General features: G+C 37.3%; 1 protein-coding gene and 1 long non-coding RNA gene across 2 annotated transcripts; both read right to left on the bottom strand.

Moving 5' to 3' along the window:
- Positions 1-5,294: 5,294 nt before the first annotated feature.
- Positions 5,295-7,924, bottom strand: LOC126624611 (uncharacterized). The gene is made up of 2 exons (XM_050293692.1): positions 7,917-7,924; positions 5,295-6,472 (listed from the first exon to the last, which is right to left on the bottom strand). Exon 2 carries the CDS (start codon positions 6,466-6,468, stop codon positions 6,100-6,102), a length of 369 nt encoding a protein of 122 aa, XP_050149649.1. The 5' UTR covers positions 6,469-6,472; positions 7,917-7,924; the 3' UTR covers positions 5,295-6,099.
- Positions 7,925-17,455: 9,531 nt separating this feature from the next.
- On the bottom strand, positions 17,456-18,276 carry LOC126624614 (uncharacterized). The gene is made up of 2 exons (XR_007624161.1): positions 18,103-18,276; positions 17,456-17,817 (listed from the first exon to the last, which is right to left on the bottom strand). It is a non-coding gene; the product is annotated as an uncharacterized LOC126624614 (long non-coding RNA).
- Between the last annotated feature and the right edge of the window lie 496 nt (positions 18,277-18,772).

Below are 18,772 nucleotides of genomic sequence, written 5' to 3'. Positions count from 1 at the left end.
ACATGCAGAGAAGAATGCAGACTGCACTCTGATATTCCCCGCTCAGAATTCCAAACCAGTTCAAGATCAAAGCTGTGGAAAGTCAACAAGATCAACTATCTCCAAAACCAGATTTGCGTTCTTAAACTCTACTCTGTCTGGTTTTTACTTTGCCATATTTGTCATGTTTATTTGTCGTTTGTTATTTGCTTGTTTTTGGTGTGAGTATATGCTTGAAACATTGAGGACAATGTTTGATTTAAGTGTGGGGGGGTAACCATTGTTTTGCATGAAATTCGTAGAAATTTATCACCCATTACTTCTAGTGTTGTTCCTTGTTGTTTTAAGTATTTTTAAGCTGTTTTGGAGTGTTTCAGTGTGTTTTGACATAAAAATCCGAAAATTCATAAAAATTTGAAAAATTGTTTTGAAAATCCAAAAAAGAGTTGTTTTTGTGCGCTTATTTGTGTCTTAGGGTACCTTCCAACACAATGATGAGGATTCGGTTTGTAATTGCATGACTGTTAAAGAGAGTTATAAACATGGATGAAAGTTTGATTTACTCTTTATTTATGCGTGGTTGTGGTTATGACTTATGAAATCACATGTAATCATAAAAGAAAAAAAAAATTAGTTTTTGTAACATGCTTGAAGGAAAGAACTCAAACTAACGCTACAACCTTGTGAGACTTGAGCTTAAACGTTTATTTGGAGAGTTAAAATCTGTGCATTTTTGTTTTCTAAAGTCGTTGCATGATCTGATTATTCTTTGCTTGGTTATTACTTAGAAGGCGTTTCATCATTTAGTTCCAAATGCTAGAACTCATGCCTATTTCATTCAAAGCATGCTATTGATTTGCATAAAACATATTCAAGATGAAGTTGTGTAGTTACCACCACCAAAGCCAAACTGCCATATATCCCATATCGTTATATGTTTAAGTTAACCCCATTGAGCCTTGATAGCCTACATTCTTTGTTAAACCACATTATCCTTACCTAGCCTAGTTTAGGACCATCCATACCCTTATTCTTGAAGCATAGTAAAATATGATTCAAATTGTATTTCTTTTGGTTAATGTATGGCAGAAAACAAGTGTGGGGGAAGTGTGAGTTATTATGCTTGTTGAAAAGAAAAGAAGAGTTGAAAAAAAAAAAAAAAAAGGAGTTGAAAAATATGCAAAAAAGAGTTTTAAAGTGCTGCTTGTTGAAGAAAGGGTCCAAAACATAGAATTCGGCCCTAATTATTGCTTGAATTTTCCCTTCGTGTCTAAAAGCTGATTTCTGCAATCTAAGTGAATTCTAAGTTTCAATTTCAATACTTTACTTGCTATTGCTTTAAGAACGATTGTTATCCTTATCCTTCATTTGTTAGCCATCACCCCAAGCCCCGTTACAACCCTTAACTTCATCTTGAGTGTCATGCGTTTCAATATGTGGAGTTTGAATTTGGTATGAGCATATGGTGTCACTGGTTCGCGCATCTAAGTAGTAGCATTCCATTCATGAGATCATATCTAAGCATGCTTATTAACTCCAGAATTTGCTTTCTTTGTGATACATATATGTGAGCGTTCGTTTTCATATCTACATCAATCTTCTCACATATAACTAGTATAGGGTGTGTAGTTAGAAAATCTGAGTGAAAATTGAGTGAATATCTTGTAAGGAATTGAGTGATTTCTCTAAGGCATGTTACTACATCAAAAACATTATTTTAATCGATTAATTGTGAACAAGTAAGTGGTGACTATGATTAAGTACGTGCTTAAGTGTGAAGATGACTCAAATCTGTGGGGATAATAATTTTTAACATGTCATGTGCATTGGAAATCCCTAAGGCAAATGTTGGAAGGTTTAGGTTGTGTTTTATTTACTTTGTTTCGTTTTATCTCTTTGTTTTGCTCGAGGACTAGCAAAAGCTAAGTGTGGGGGAATTTGATAGGAGCATATTTATGCGACTTAGTTGGCTTGTTCTTGTGCATTTATGTCGTGTTTCCTTAGTTATTTTAATGTTTAAAGTCATTTTCGTGTGTTTTCAGACTCTAAGTACAAAGTATGCAAGAAGATGCATTTTGGAGGCCTTTGGAGTATGTTTCGGGCTTGGAATGGATAGCAAATGCATGGGCCAAGTGGATGGACGAATTTGAGAACTAAAGAGGCCAAGAATATGAAGAATTATGGTCCAAAAGATGAAGAAAACAGCCAAAAAATCTGTCACCCCAACTTGCATTCCTTGCCATGCAAACCACATAGAATTCCCTTTGGATTCCATGCCATGCTTGATCACTCTTGTTCCCTACATAATTTCTAATTTCATGCTTCAATTCATTTAATTATTACACTCAATTGCTTGATACCTCTTGTTCCCTTCACTCATTATATTTTAGACAACATTTACATCCATTACATGCACCAATTGATGCTCCATCATTCACATTTGGAATCTCATGCCTTGTGTACCACATGTTGCTGCACCTTTGACCCATTTATTGACACATTTTCACCTCCATTTCCATCTCTATGCAATGTACACAATCATTCATGCCCCCTAGCTACAAGACCACTCCATTTTACCCTTCACACTTTGCATCATCACTTCATTTTCACCCTTGGACCATTGCACACCACACACACAAATTGCCATGCATTTCATCCTTAACCTAACCTGATTTTCTAAGGTTTTTGGGGCCTATAAATACATGTTTACACCCCTTGGCAAAAGAACAATCCCCCATATTCATCATTTTATCACAGAAATTCGTCCATACACACCCTAGGAAGCAAAACACCCCAAAAACACCATTCTAGTGCCTAGAAAACATAACAGCCACTCCACCTTCTTCCACCCTCTTTGCCTAGTTCTCTACCACTCCCCAACCATCAAACACTCTTCCACTCTCACCCTAAACCCTTCCACAAAATTCTCCATCCATTCTACACCATAAATCCACCCAAAAATCTGTCCACAAGCTTCATGCCGTAAGCAAGGGAAATGAGGAATCTTGGATGCACTGCTACCAAGTTGGAGCATTTTAGGTGTTTTCTTTCCTTTGATTTTAATGTCTAATTTTATGTATCTTTGCTTTGTGAGTATGAGGAACTAAACCCCTCTTAGTTAGGGGGTGATTCGAAACCATGTACATGCTTGCAATATGATTTGATTACATTCAGTTGTTATTTCATAAGTTGCGGATTCAATTCGTTCATCTACTTGATTGATAACTTATTTGTGTATGTTGATTGAGAGTGCACGCTTAGTTTTCATGCATGAATATGATGCTAGATTATGAGGGAGTTTCACCTAATAGTTACAATCTTATAATCACAAGTAGTGAAGGTCGCTTGAAAACGATCGCGTTGAATGAATTCTTGGCACTAGTTTCATGCTCATCATAGTAACGAATGCCTCGTCAACACTTATAGTTCTCATTGTGCTTCATGATTCTTGATTGTATCTTTATTGTGCTCATCACGTAAGGAACCTTTGAGGAATGCTTTGAATTGTTGTATGCGCTTTTCCATCCAATTCATTAACTTAAGGAGAACTTGAAGGTTAATTTAAGCGTATCTAATTAACTTGGGGTGTTGAGTTTCATAATTTATTGAAAGAACAACTGAAAATCATTTTGTTTGCAAGTGTGTCCTGTGTGGAGAAGAACCTCCTAACTAGCCTTTTATCCATCATTTTCATCCAAAAACGTTTTACAATCTGTTTTGTTTTAAAGTTTCTGTTTTGTTTTCAATTTTCGTCCAAAACAAATCCCCCTTTATTTTGAAGTCTTAGATTAGTTAGAAAGTGTTTTGATTTGTGTTTCTAAGTGTTTTGATTCAAGTTTTCATCCAACTTCGTCCAAGTTCTTGTTAGGTTCTCAAAACTGCCCAGAAAGTGGTTTTTAGGCAGTTTTGAGTCATTAGGTTGCTGTTTTGAGTTTTATGTTTGTTTAAGTATTTTAAAGTATAGTTTTGCATTCTTTGAGTCTAGTTTAGTGTTTTAAATTTTGTTTTTATGTTTTTAAGTCAGTTTTCAAGTGTTTAGCAATCCCTCCTAATCCCGGCCTAGAACGATCCCTACTTACATACTTTACTACATTTGATAAAAAGAGGGTTTAATTTTGTGTGTTAACTTATTTTACGCATCAGGGTTCGCATCCGGTGACCAACTGAAGGGCACTAAATGGTTGTGTCGTAACAGGCCTCAGGCGGACCAACTTTGCTGCGTGCAATATTGCATGGCCCCAAGCAGCGATCGGGAGCTTGGTACGTATGACCAACGATCGAGCAATCATTTGTAAACGCTTAATGAAAGCCTCTGCCAGGCCGTTCTGGGTGTGAACATGGGGTACAGGATGTTCAACTTCAACCCCAACCGACATGCAATAGTCATCAAAAGTTTTAGATGTGAATTCTCCAGCATTATCCAATCGAATAGATTTGATCGGATAATCAGGGTGGTGAGCCCTGAGCTTGATAACCTGAGCCAACAGTTTGGAAAATGCAGCGTTCCTTGTGGACAACAAGCACACGTGTGACCAACGTGTAGAAGCGTCAACCAAAACCATAAAATATCTAAATGGTCCGTAGGGAGGTTGAATCGGTCCACAAATGTCCCCTTGAATCCGTTGTAGAAAAATGGGAGGATTCGAACGAATCTTGTCATAAGAAGGCTTAGTAATAAGCTTTCCCATAGAACATGTTTGACATGCAATTTCATGGATCGAACCTAAGCTTCGGGTTAGTGGATGCCCGTGTGAAGTTTTGAGGATACGGCGCATCGCTATTCGTCCAGGATGTCCCAAACGATCATGCCAAAGTGTAATTTCGTGCGCGGTCCCTGTGGTAGGGCCGGCCACATAGTGGCATTCTATGGGGCGTATGGTCGTAGTATACAGACCACTCGAGTTACGCTCCATCTTCTCTAGAATACGCTTCTGGCCATATTCGTAGGAAGTTACGCACAGAAATTCAACTCCGTTTTCTACGTGGGTTTCAGAGTGGTAATTGTTATCTCTAATGTCCTTGAAACTTAGTAACGTTCTTCCGGAACGTGGAGAATAGAGTGCCTCAGCAATGGTCAAGATTGTACCATTGGACAACATTATACGTGCCTTATCGTATCCTTCGATCAGGTGGATGGGCCTGAGAGGGTTGTCAGAGGTGCATTCTTAGGTACGAAGTTAGTGAAATAGATGCGTTCACGCAAAACAGTATGCGTGGTTGCACTATCTGCCAGACAACTAACTTTCCCACTAGTCATACCTAGAATGAAAAATTAATTTGAATCGGTCACATGCATAAAAGTTTATAAAAACAAGTATCAATTCAAAATAATTTCATTTATTCAAGGATTAAAAACTTAATATCCAAAATAAATCGCCAACTAATAATCCAAAACATAAAGGAAAATTGTTCAAAATCAACCAAAAAACAAGGTGGGGTTCGGCCACTAGGTGGAATTCGGCCCCAATTGTATTATTTCAACTGAAAAATAAGTCTATGTCTAAGATTCTAATCTTCCATAGAAGTGGTATCCTCTTGAAAGTCAGAAACCTCCATCTTTGTAGTCTCCGGTTCGTCCACTTGCAGGAAGTTTGATTCAAACTTCGTACGACGAGAATGATATGCATCCACAACCTTCTTGGGAGCACGGAAAATACGGGACCAATGGTCGTTGGAACCACAACGATAGCACATATCGTCATTCATTGTGGCAGGTGTTTTGCCTTTATTCTTGAAGTTCGGGGCCGTGGGAGCGAGGTTTGGGCGCTTCTGGGCTTTGTTTCCTCCCTTGGATGGGTCTTGGCTCTGTTAACCTTGGTGGGATGGCTTCTAACCGCCCTTACCACGCCTCTTTTGGCGTTTTGGGTGCTGATTAGTGCTATAATGTGCTTCAGGCACAACAGTAGCCCCAGTAGGTCGAGCTTGATGATTCTTCATCAACAGCTGGTTCTGCTTTTCAGCAAGAAGTAAAACAGAGATCAAATCCGAGAACTTAGTGAACTTCTGAGCTCTATATTGTTGCTGCAGGACAATATTAGAAGCAGAGAAGGTCGAGTAGGTCTTCTCCAGGAGATCCTCTTCAGTCAAAGTTTCATTGCAAAACTTGAGAAATGATCGGATTCAACAAACTTCAGAATTATATTCATTCACAGACTTAAAGTCTTGGAAGCGCAAGTGCTGCCAGTCGTGTCTTGCTTCAGGCAAGAATATGTCCTTTTGGTGATCGAAACGATCAGCCAAAGCGACCCATAATGCACGTGGATCCTCCTCAGCAAGGTACTCAGTTTGCAGAGCGTCATGGATATGTCTTCGGATGAAGATCATAGCAGTGGCTTTTTCAGCTTCGCCAACAGGTGCATCCGTTGCTTCTTCAATAGCAGGACGCAAGTTCTTTGCAGTGAGGTGGAGCTTCACATCTTGAACCCACTTGAGGTAGTTCCTTCCAGAAACCTCCAAAGCGGTGAAGTCGAGTTTGTTCAAATTCGACATGTTCCTATCACAAAATGGATGAACAAGATGTGGTTAGTGTAATGGAGAAAAATCAATCCATTCACATAGAAGTAGAACATACAGGTTCTAATAGACATGTATTGGTTTAATTTTGCATGAAAAACTTCGGGTTTTCATGGGTGATATATTTAAGTGAAAACTTCGGGTTTTCTAACAAGGCACATGTATAAGAAACTTCGGGTTTCAAAGTAATTATGAACTTCAGGTTCATATATTCCTGCAGGCAAACACAAATATATATGCAAACAAATATGCAAAGAATATATGCAGAAATATTGTATAATGATAAGTGAATTAATTTATTTTTGGTCTTCGGGGCCAAATTAAAGTGTGGGTGAAAATATAAAAACCCATATTATAAAAAAAATTAAATAATAAAATCTCGGGGCCTAAAAGTATAAGCCAAGAACCCTCGGGTGGGATTACAGGCCCACGGGGTGAGCAGGGGGTTTGGGCTGCTACGGGCAGACTTCCCAGAAAAAAAAAATTTTCTTTTTTTTTCACAAAGGGCTGCATCAAGCAGGCCCAAAAGAAAAACTAAAAAAATCTTTTTTTTTTCGGACTGGGCCGCTGCAAGCGAGCCCAGAAACAAAAAAAAATTTCGCGCGGGCCGCATTAGGAAACCCACTAGGGCTCGGGTTGCAGGTATCAGACACCCCAGCGACGCTGGGTGTGCTTGGCCGAGGAAGAAGGCTGGAAAAACTAGGACGGCGCCACTGCAGGTGGTTGTCCTTGGTGTGTGCAAACCATGGTTCGTTGGAGAACCAAGTATCCATCGACGGAGATGAAATCTCGACGTGATATAAAAACCCTAAAAATTGAAATCGAATTTTCAAAAAAAAATCCAACGAGATTCCGTTGAATCTTGGTTCAATTGTTGACATGGGACAACTTCAAGTCGTCGTCGACGTGAACAAAACGTTCATGGGGATGGCTGCAGGCCATCTAGTGGTCGATATGGACAAGGACACCGTGATGGTGTCGGGGTTATGTGGGTTTTTTTCCCGGAGCCTCTGCTCCGTGGGTTTTTTATGGGGAAGAAGAGGGCTGCAAGCTCTTCTGCTTGGCGTGGAGACCCCATCCGCAGGATGGTGGTCACGGGTTCGAAAGAACCCAAGTCCCAATCGCAAAAAAAAATGATTTTTTTTTTCAATTCAATTATATTATATGCATGTATAATTTTAATGAATCACATATTTACGTTGATGCATATGCAAATAATAGTTTCAATGCATGTACATATGTAGGATTCAATTCATGACAAATATCAAATTCACATAATTGTAGCAATTTTGATTATGAAGCATACACAATTTATGTAGAATCTAAAATACGTTAAACGTAAAGTTGGGTCATGCATCATGGTGAATGTTCATGCTATCAGGGCTTGCAAAATATCGAGTTAAAAACCGTTGTTTGGAAAGAACCTGATTGCGTGATAATATGGATGAACTGGTTTGATGCAGAAAAAATTTCCAACGTCAGATTCCTAAGCGCAGCGGTAGGAGCGTGCTGATAACGTGTTGTGGTCTATTTTATCTGACAGAGGGACTAGGGCCGGCGGCAGAGAGAGAGAGGAGAGGGATGTGTGTTTGTAGAATTGTAGGGGAATGTGTGTGTTGTTATCCCTCCTACATTGTGCCTTTATTTATAGTAGTAAAGGGAGAGAAGATATTTCTTCTCCTCCAAGTAATACAAGTTGTAATAGGAAAGGATAACTAGAATCAAATCTTATCTAGGATTTACACAATCATACTTAAACTAGGAATGTTTACAACAATATATCATTTTTGTTTGGTTTTTAAATTGTTTTTCATAATCAAAACCAAACCAAACCAACCAAAACAGTTGTAATCAAACTGTTAGGTCGCGCGGTTTAATGGCCCCTACTTTCGTGATCCAGGCGGCTTAATAGGTTTTGGTACATCTATTCGCTTTTCTACAATATGCAGGTGCGACCTACTGATGATCTTCTCTCCGCCATCTGCAATGACAAGGATTAACTTTCATCATTAACTAGTTACCAACTTATACCAACCATATATAGATGCTAATTAGAAACGAGAGAGAGAGAGGGAGAGAGAGAGAGTAACTGTGCTTTGGTTTTTCAGAAACATTGGCAAGGACTAATTCGGATGAGAACAATAGTAATAGAATGATGGGAATCATGTAGACAACGCTGGCCTTGTGAACCATATTGTGTCAGATCGATATACAAGTTTGGCTCCTCGTTCCCGTAGCTACTTAATATATAATGCGATGTATAAAAGGGGCGTTTTAGTTTTTTATCTTGTACAAGTAGTTATAATTTGACCTGGAACTGAGTATTGCGTGCTAGGTCAAGGTTTCTGCATTTCCTTTTATGAGACTTTTAGTCTTCTAGACTTTCGGGATATATGACTTGACATGAGTTCGAGATAATAATAGAGTAATATTACACTTGTTATTTATTTATATCATCTTAAGTGAATGGTCGCATATTGTTCAAAATAATCTGGTTTTTGTGTTTAATTAGAATGAATTAAAAACCCCAAAAAAAAAAACCCTAAAACCTCCCCGCCTTCCTTCCCATACCCTTTCACAAGAGTATTTATCAAAAATAACCAAAAATTAACCTTTTCACAATCCCACTACCGGCCCCGGCATGGAATATGAACACGAAATGAATCTGAAAGCCTAGTTAGGAAATTACAGTCAAATTGTTGGCCCATTTCTAGCCTTCCGTTTATCATGTTTGACCCATTTGAACAGTCAAATTGAATTTCCACCCCTTAACTTTGGGATAACACGTGATGAAAATGCTAGAAAGAGAAGGTACAAAGAAAATTGTAGGTACATACTGGACCTGGCAAACAGTCGTGTTTGTCGTTTTTGTGACGTTTTTGTATTATATATGTTATTTTAACGGATCAGGTCATGTCAAATTCGCTATTTTAACGAGTTTTTAATATGTGATCCAATAACGACTCAACTCGGTAACGAGTTAACTCAAAACTTATTATTTTCTTGTCGAGTTAATATGTCATAAAAAAATTACCATGCCTAATGTTTAAACTTGGCAAATTGGTTATTTCCATGGCATACGCACTATCTTAACAAGTTCTTAGTGAGTGACTTCTAATAACAACTTGACTCGTTAACGGATTAACCTGAAACTTGTTATTTTCATGTCATTTCATGTCGGATCAATGAATCGTGCAAGAAATTACCAAGCGTAATACATACCATTTCTCAATGTGTAATACCAAAACTACAGGGCCCACTGCATTTGTACACGAAGTTCATATAGCTGTATTACTTGCGTACAAAGTTTAGGGGATAAAAATTCAATTTGACTGTTCAAATGGGTCAAACGTGGTAAGTATTCTATACAAAGACGAGAAAATTACAAACATGAGACTAAATTTGAAGCAATCCCACTGTCCCACTTTTTATAAATAAAAAAAATTATAGCATCAACCCACACCCAAAACAAACAAAAATACTTTTGAAAACCCTAAAGCCAACTACAAAAATAAAATTTCAAAGGCCATCTCCGACTGAAGGCTGGTCCTCTGGTCCTCTAAGATATTAATATTTTAATGAACAGTACATGATCATATTTGCCTCTATCTCCAACTGGGGGCCAAAGAGTCATAGGGTATGACTCGTTTTAGCCCTGTGACAAAAAACCGTCTCCAACCGAAGGCTAGAGGGTCATAGGGCCAAACATAATTTTTTATTTAAATTTAAAAACTACAACAACTTAAATTTAAAAAGGTTGAAAATTATGTGAAAAATGATGTAGGAATGACTTAGGTATTTATAGGAAAAACAAAAAGGAAATTTAAAAAAAAAATTAAAATTTTGGCCCAAAAAAAAAAGAGGGCAATATTGTCGGATATGTATTATTACTGAAAAGTCCAGCTCGGTTTGGGGCTGGCTGGCTAGCTGGATTGAGCCAGCCAGTTGGCCATTTGGCCCTTTTTTGTCCCGTGGGGCCCACGAACCATTTGACCTAGTCCTCGGTTGGAGACGGTTTTCGGGCTATTTTCGGCCCTCTAGACTCTTCAGTTGGAGATGGCCTAAAACCCCAGAGACCCACTCAAAAGTCAAAAATATTGCCAAGGTTTTTCATGAATTAATTCATCATTTCATTGGAGAATGACATATATAAAAATTTAAGGGATTTTCTACTAAAAAAAAGTGCAGTTGTTAGGGCGTTTACTAATTATTTGTAAATTATAAGTAAAAGTTAAGGTCTTCACGCGTTTATACATGAATCTCTATAAACTTTCATCAATACGAAATTTCTTATGTTATATTTCTCCATCTCGATTTAGTTATCCAACATTTAGTAAATGGTGAGGTGTATGTGAAGACTACACAATGAAATATAGTTAACGTGTTCCTCAAAATAACCCCCATTAAAGAATCTCAAGCATAAATAAGAAATCGAAAAATTCATAATTTAAACAAACAAAAAAAATCAAACAGACGAATTGTGCCTTTTTCATTGCATACAAGCTGCATGTTTGTCACGATAAAATATATCCAATATCCAAATATTGATAAACATAGTCATAAGGGGGTGTCCAATGGTTGAGGACGAATTACAGACTCGTATTTCACATCACATGTTCTGGGTTCAATTCTTGATGCTAGTGAATTACATGATGGTGGTCAAGATGAGGTATATACAAATGTGGTTCCACATAAGATCTATTAATTTATCTCTTTGGTAAGAAATTGGTCTTGTATATCCATCAAATGAAGAATTTTTTTGTGCAAAACGAAATTTCTTCTTGTTATTATGTATGAGGTTTTCCAGGTCGAAATGTCCAAAGTGATCACTATGTAGTGCAAGTCTCTTACGTAATTAAGCATGGAAGAAAATAAAAGTCTGATTGGACCAGAAAATTGGAGCTTGTCAATGTCATACTTTGAATCTTCCAAACCCCCAACCAACTCATTACAAATGCATGCTTCTCACATTATTTGTGAGGAGGTGAGGTGAGGTGAGGAATGACCTAATTCATTAGTCATTATTAAGAAGTGATCCCGCATTCCAGTTTCTCTTCCACATACTTTTCCTTTTTTTAGTCTTTTATATATTTAGTAAATCAAAGGTTAATAAAGAAAAAACGGAAGTGTGAAAATTTCTTTTTTTTCTTTTTAGTCATGTAAAGATGCAATTTATATTAAACAATTGAAACGGCATTATTTAATAGTAACTCCCAATGAAAAGTTGTTTAGTTTCGTTGAACATTAAATTATTAACAAACATAACTCAGACAAATTCTAACTAGTCATATGTCCCCTTTAAAGTGCAGAGTCAAACAAATGCAAGCAGATACGGAAGCTCTCATGGCAACAAACCAAAAGCCAGAGAACCGTTTGAGACCAAAACTTGCGCTGCTCCAGTAGCAGTTTGACAGGCTCGATCCTTGTTACTCATGCTAAATTGGCAATATATTGGTTGCATAATGGAACACGGAAGATTCCCTGAGACCGCAGTCACCAGCAGGATGAGAAAAGCTGAAAAGATATAACAAGCAAAATGATTTCTTCTCGTACGAAACCAGACCATGAACTCCACCTTCTACTTGTGATGCTCCTGTTCTTACCTGCATATTTAGTAAACTACATTGTCAACTGATTGAGAAACCATATTAGTTCTTGATACTACCATCATAACATCTCAGGTTCCATAAGCAATAACAAGGTAATCATGGAGTGGGCTTTTCCTTGAGGTAATAGACGGGGCTGGAAATCTATCTAAAAAGTGTGGGGAGGGAAGACCCTGAGAGGTTACAGGCTTCTTCTCTGTAAGTCAATAAGTGCCTGTATATGAGTGACACACTGACATCCCAATACCAATACTCTATATTAATAGAATTTCTTCCCCACTTGTTTTGGTAGTTTAACTTGAGAGTGACGAACTAGAATACAACAGATAATGGAACGGACTATGCAAGAGTAATTTATCGAAAGAAGCATTGGCTACAACGTCAATTCTCATTTAAAGCATACAACTAAAATGACATCCTTAATAACGATGACATGAATAACACAACGACGTATGCAAAATGGTCTACTTACCTCAAGCCTTAGCTTGATTTTAAGAGGTCATGGGCAGACTGCAGTGAAGAAGCACCAAGATCTTGGAAACCTTGTTTTACAGCTTGCATTGTGTATGGTATGAACTTCAAAACAGAACCATTGTCTCATTGTCTGCAACTGCCCCAACCACCCCCCGTGCAATTTTCAGCTTAGCTATATCCCCCAAGTACCTCTGTTCACTCCCTTTTGTCATTGCTTCAATATATCTCATGTCTCGATATTTTTTAACTCCGGCAACCATTCTAATAGAAAACATGAAATCACTTACATCACAGAGTTTCGTTAATACAGGTTAAGCATGCTGAAAACTAATCAACAATGACAAAGAAATAACAAACAACATGTTGCTTGTAAAAGACAAGTATTCTGAAAATCCGGTGCAATTATGCATGATATATACGTATATATATACAACTTTTGCTTTTAGTTCAAAATTAAGAAAATTTAATCAATTGCTTAACAAGATAATAACCACTAAAAAGGAAAACACACAGAAATGAAATACTCTGTCCAATACAGTAGACAAGTTCAGCTTGGACTTGCATCCATGAAAATCCAATCACAGTACCGGACCCTTACCTAGCCTAATCCTAACCCATTTTGCTACTGACTCTCCCCACTTGGGCTAACCCGAAGGAGTCTGTATGTAGGCTTCAAACTTATTAAGTTCAGGTCATCAAGGAGAGTGTCCATGCAAACATGGCATTCCTAATGATGTAAAGGCATTAAAGATTGATGGCAAATCATAACACATCAATGAAGTAAAACTGATCTGTCGAACATTATTGATGCAGTCCAAAAGGGATGAGAAACAATTCAGGATGTCTAGACAACATGGATACATTTGATCCTCCTATCCATAGAGGTATGTTACTGGATAACTTGTTGTCTCCAAGATCAATACTCATCAAACTAGAATAATTTTGCAAGGAATTAGGAATTTCACCGCTAAAATTATTGTTGTTGAGCTTTAATATTTGCAATGAACTTAATACCCCTAATGAAGTGGGAACATTACCAGAGAGATTGTTTAGACCAACATCTAAAAATCCTAGTTTGCTCCCCACACTCCATGTACATATGAGGCAATTCTCCAAAAAATTGATTGCTCCTTAGAGACAAGACTACCAATTGTTGCATGTTGCAAACATAGGGAGGAATAGTGACATTCAAATTATTCTCATAAAGAGTGAAAATGCTCAAATTAGGCATCATTAGGCCAATATTAGAGGGAATTGGCCCGGAAAATTGATTGCTTCCAAGATGAAGGTAAGTGACATTAGTGGATTACCAAAGTAGGAGTGGGCCCTCTAACTGATTATAACTCAAATCAATATATTTTAGACTTGAAATTTAAAAATGTGAGGGAAGATTTCCACAAAATTGATTGTTAGACAAGTGTATAAAGATAAATTGGGAAGATATCAACTAGAGGTGGAGCGTGTTGGTTTGCGTCGGTTAACCGAATGTGGCGGGTTGGTTTGGATTGGTTCTCAATTTGTGTGAAAAAATGAAAGTACATAATAAATTTTTCTTCCAAAAGCTACAGAACATAGCAACAATATGAGTGATTACTCAAAGGAAAGCACAAATGAAGCAGCCCAATGATATGATAGCACCAAAGCAACAGATGATGCGTTCTCTAAATGGTGCCCATGTTCTTCTCGAAAGGAACTCTTAAACTAATCGATTCCCAATTGTTTTCATGTGGGGAAAAAAAGATAACTTGTAAATAACTAACCATTTATATTACTACACGTATTAATTATGATTCAAAATTAAAATTAAATATATACGGGTTCGGTTAACCGCACCCTAAGAATTTTGAGAACCGATTGACAAACCGATTAAAATCAGTGCGGTGCGGTTTAACAACCAAAAATTAAAAAACAAAAAAAAAAAACCAAACCGTAGGTGCGGTTCGGGCGGTTCAATCATTTTTTTTTTAAATGCCCAACCCTACTATCAACCATTCCTCTGGTAAGGAATCCGAGATTCCATTACAATTTAGGAAGATGTCAACTAGTTCAATTTGTTGTTGAAGCCATATCCAAAAACTAGGACTTACCTGACAGTTTATGATCACAATTGTGTGGAGATTGAAAGGAGGAATCCAATCATAAGCCACATCGAAAATGAGGGACATGGGTCGGTCTCTGTTTCCTACTTGAAAATATTGTAATCGGGTAAATTATGAAATGGGTTTCCGTTAGATTGCCTTCCCATAAATTTGAACATTTTCACTTCTTAACAAGACACATGTCATTTTTTTTACACAAGAAAAAAACCTTGAAGACCTTTGAAATTATGTTTTCTATTGAGAACTATTATTCGCACTTTAATAATCTCATTTTGCACTCCTAACAAGTGTATTTTTATCTTTCTAAATATATAAAGTTTGGAATACAAAATGAGAATTTTTTTGAGTGTTAAAAACAAATCCCTTTCTAGTTTTCATCATTAATTTTTAACCAAAAGCATTAAAGGTCTTGTTTTTGTATAAAAAATGGCATGTGTCATTTAAAGAAGTGACAAGGCTCAAATACAAATGTTAGTGCAACTAATGCTAGCACACCCTTTTATATATAACCCAGTAAGTGATAAATAAACAATAGCAAACAGAGCGCAACTTTCTTTTAGCTTATTTCTTCCATTGTCATCTAAAACTCGACATCATTCTCACTTTTACCTGAAACGCAGATTAGGTCATTTGTGTTCTAATTATTCAACCAAAGTGTTAAATCTCTACTAATTAATAAAACACTCATTGTCAACCAAAACCCTATGAAATTACCAGTTTAACCCTCTAATTAAAACAGAACATGAATAAGAAATATGGGGCAGAAATGTAATTTCACACAACCAAATTTTGCTGTTTTTTTATTTCAAAACCTCATATACATGTGATCCTAATATATCTCTAATTAAATAATAATAATAATAAAATAATAAAATAAAAAACTTCCCACTCCCACATTCTCTATCACTCTCTTCCAAACTCCTTCTATTTCAAAAACAAAAATAAAAGGGTTAATCTCTGTTTACTACCTTAAAGTTTCGTGGTTTTCAACATTTGGTACATGAAGTTTTTTTCATCCCAGAGTCATACCTCAAGTCTTAAATTTGGGACAGTTTCATACATCCGTTAAGTTTTCCGTTAGAACTTATGTTCACTGATGACATGGCGCCCACGTGGACAATAAATGAGCGCCACGTGTCAATATGGGTCCACTTTAATATTACAAAATTTAAAAAAAATACAAAAAAAAAAATCCCCTACCCGTCTTCTACCTGCCCCAACCCCCTCAGTCCCTTCTTCCTTCTACAACCGTCTTCTACCTAAAAGCAAAACCCCAACTCAACGCCCAAATTTTCATTTTGAAGGATTGGAAGGCGGAAGGGTTGTTGGGCTTGACCGCCGGAGAATGCGCACTCTCCCACTTTAGACTGGGTCTCCCTCATCTTCTCCGCCACGAAACCCTCGTTCTCAGCCTTCTTCGTCTTCTGCTTCCCCCGCCATTGCTTCACCTTTTTGCTCAGCCTTCTTCATCTTCCCTGCAATTTTCTTTGAATCCCTACCCTCGCCCGTCTTGAACTCCAAATATGCATCTGCATCTAAATCCAAAACCCTAGCTTCGTCTCCACCATCGTCCTTATCCCCATATCTCAATTCAACATGGAACTTTCTCAGCACTCATTTGCGGTCGTCGTCGATGTTAAAGAGCTCGGACAGAGTGTTCCAGGCCTTGACATTGCACAACTTGCGCCGGGTTGGGTCCGGGGCTTTGGTCGATGACGATTCGGGTCTCGTTCTGGAACACAACTTGCTTCTTCGGAGCTCATACCCATAATGGGGGTTATGGGTCGAGGGTTCTTGGTGAGGCAAAGGGCGCAGAAATCGGTTATGGGTTTGGTAGGGTGGCAGTAAGGTGGAGGGAGGGATCAGAGGAGTGAGGGTGCAGAGGAGAGAAGGGAGGGAGAATGGAAGGAGGGTCGGGGGAGGTAGGAGATAATCCAAGTTTTTTTTTATTTATAATTTTTATACTAACTAGTTAGCCACTTTCTAGCTGTTTTCCAGCCAAACCATAGCGAGTTAGCCATCGAGAAGTATGATTTTAGTTGAATAACTCAATTTCGTTGAGTATTGAAGAAGTTATGAACGTTTAAAGTTTACCCAGTTTCTAGAGAGTTTTCTAGTTTTCCCGCGAACCAGTCACCTTTCAGGTTATTTTCCGGCCATCTCCGGCAACCATTGGGCTTCCAAATAGGTATAATCTTGTTCTACACTTTCCTATCTTCATTTTGATATATTATGGGTCGAATTTGGTTAAGAATCGATTGAGTTACGAAGCTTTGAAAATTGTCTAAAGAGTTTTTTAATGGAATGACCAAAATCATGGATGATGGACAATCTCAGGGACCATTTCTATTGATTTTCAATCTCAGAGACCATTTCTATTGATTATGCAAATCTCAAGGACCATTTTGGCTATTTAGCCGAAAAAAATAAGAAACCTTTTAGTAATTAGTTGCTGCTGTCTAGAAAGTGTTAAAAATATTTGAAGCATAAAAAGTTGAAAACATCTGAAGTACTTAACGAAAAGATGAAGTAAATGAGCAATTGCTTGAATACAAAGTACAGGGCATAAACATGAGAACAACCCTAACACGCATGTACTGAATACAAAAGTAGTTTGTGTATCAAGTTTATGAGGACGAAATAACTGGTATAATTGTTATGATATAATGTAAGGGTTCCATTTCTATGCTACAGATGGTATGGATGCACGAAACTGAGAGATTTTTCAGTCTATTTGGATCAAGGTCTGATACATAAAATGTAATAATAGTGTTGGATGGAAAGTTGAAAAGAAATTTCTAATTATTTATGTAATGACATTTGGTGTATCGGAGTAAGACCATGTTTTCCGGTACACTGAAAAATTTCTCTACAAGACCACTCCAGATCATTCAATACTATTAGCATTTAATGCTATGTAACATGGAAGAATTTTCCGTAATTTAACTTTGAATAATATTTTATTCAATAATAAAAAAAAATTATTTGCAATCAGGGGCGATCCCTGATGGGTCCTAGATGGCCGGCTCATGGGGCTTCCCTTCCTATTCCAGGTGGCTTAGAACCTATTGGTACGTCTATTGACTGCACTTTCCTTGCTAAACTGATCTCCATTTGCAGATGCGACCTGCTAATCATCAGCTTCCCTGCATCATACGCAATGACAAGAAGAAACTTTCATAATTAGTTAACATATAGATGTTGAAGGTTGGCAACCTTTCCAATTTTCTGGTTTTTTTTTTTAATTTTATTTTTCATTTGTTTGAGAACTAGAAACTGAAAACAAAAAATAGAAATCAAGACAGATTTAAAAAAAATATATAGCGTTTAATTTTCATTTAAAAAAATTGCAGACGAAATAGTTATCAACCCTAAACAAGAATTTAATATGGGGGAGAGAGAGAGAGAGAGAGAGAGAGAGAGAGAGTAACTGTGTACTGGATGTTCAGAAACATTGGCAAAGACTAATTTTGATGAGAACAATAGCAATAGAAAGAAGGGAATCATGTAAACACCGCAGGCCTTGTGATTGTGAACCATTTTAAAGCTAGCCCTTTATATATTTTGATGGGAACAATAGCAATAGAGAGATACAAAAGTTTGGCTCCTTCCTTCCCGTTGCTAGCTATCAGATAAAGCTAGCCCTTTATATATTGTGCGATCTAGGCGACACCACATATCTAAACGCGTTTTAGCCTTTTTTTTTATTATTATTAGTACTTATTTGGCATCGGACTGACTACTGCATGCTAAGTCAAATTAATGGACTAGTTCAATCTTTCTTACAATGGAGATCGTATATGTACGTGATTCGGATCCCAACCCCAGTCAAATTTAAAACCAAATGACTTGGACATAAGTTTGAGATAATTGATAATATATTGACGTATATTAAAAGCTATAAATGGATGAGGATCCTCTCCAAATTTTCTTTGTGAGGATTCCTATCCGTTTATCGTACATCGTGCAGTCAGTTTTCGTAAGATACTGTTTGTGTTTAATTAAAAAATTTAAAATGATTTCTAGCCGTATGATATAAGATAAATGGATGAGATGTGAGGATTGGATCCTCACAAAGAGAATCTGGATGGAATCCAAATC

The sequence above is a fragment of the Malus sylvestris genome, chromosome 5 (genome assembly GCF_916048215.2).
Source record: "Malus sylvestris chromosome 5, drMalSylv7.2, whole genome shotgun sequence".
Taxonomy (NCBI): Eukaryota; Viridiplantae; Streptophyta; class Magnoliopsida; order Rosales; family Rosaceae; genus Malus; species Malus sylvestris.
Note: the sequence above shows the minus strand (reverse complement) of the source record. Positions and strands in the feature narration are given on the sequence as shown.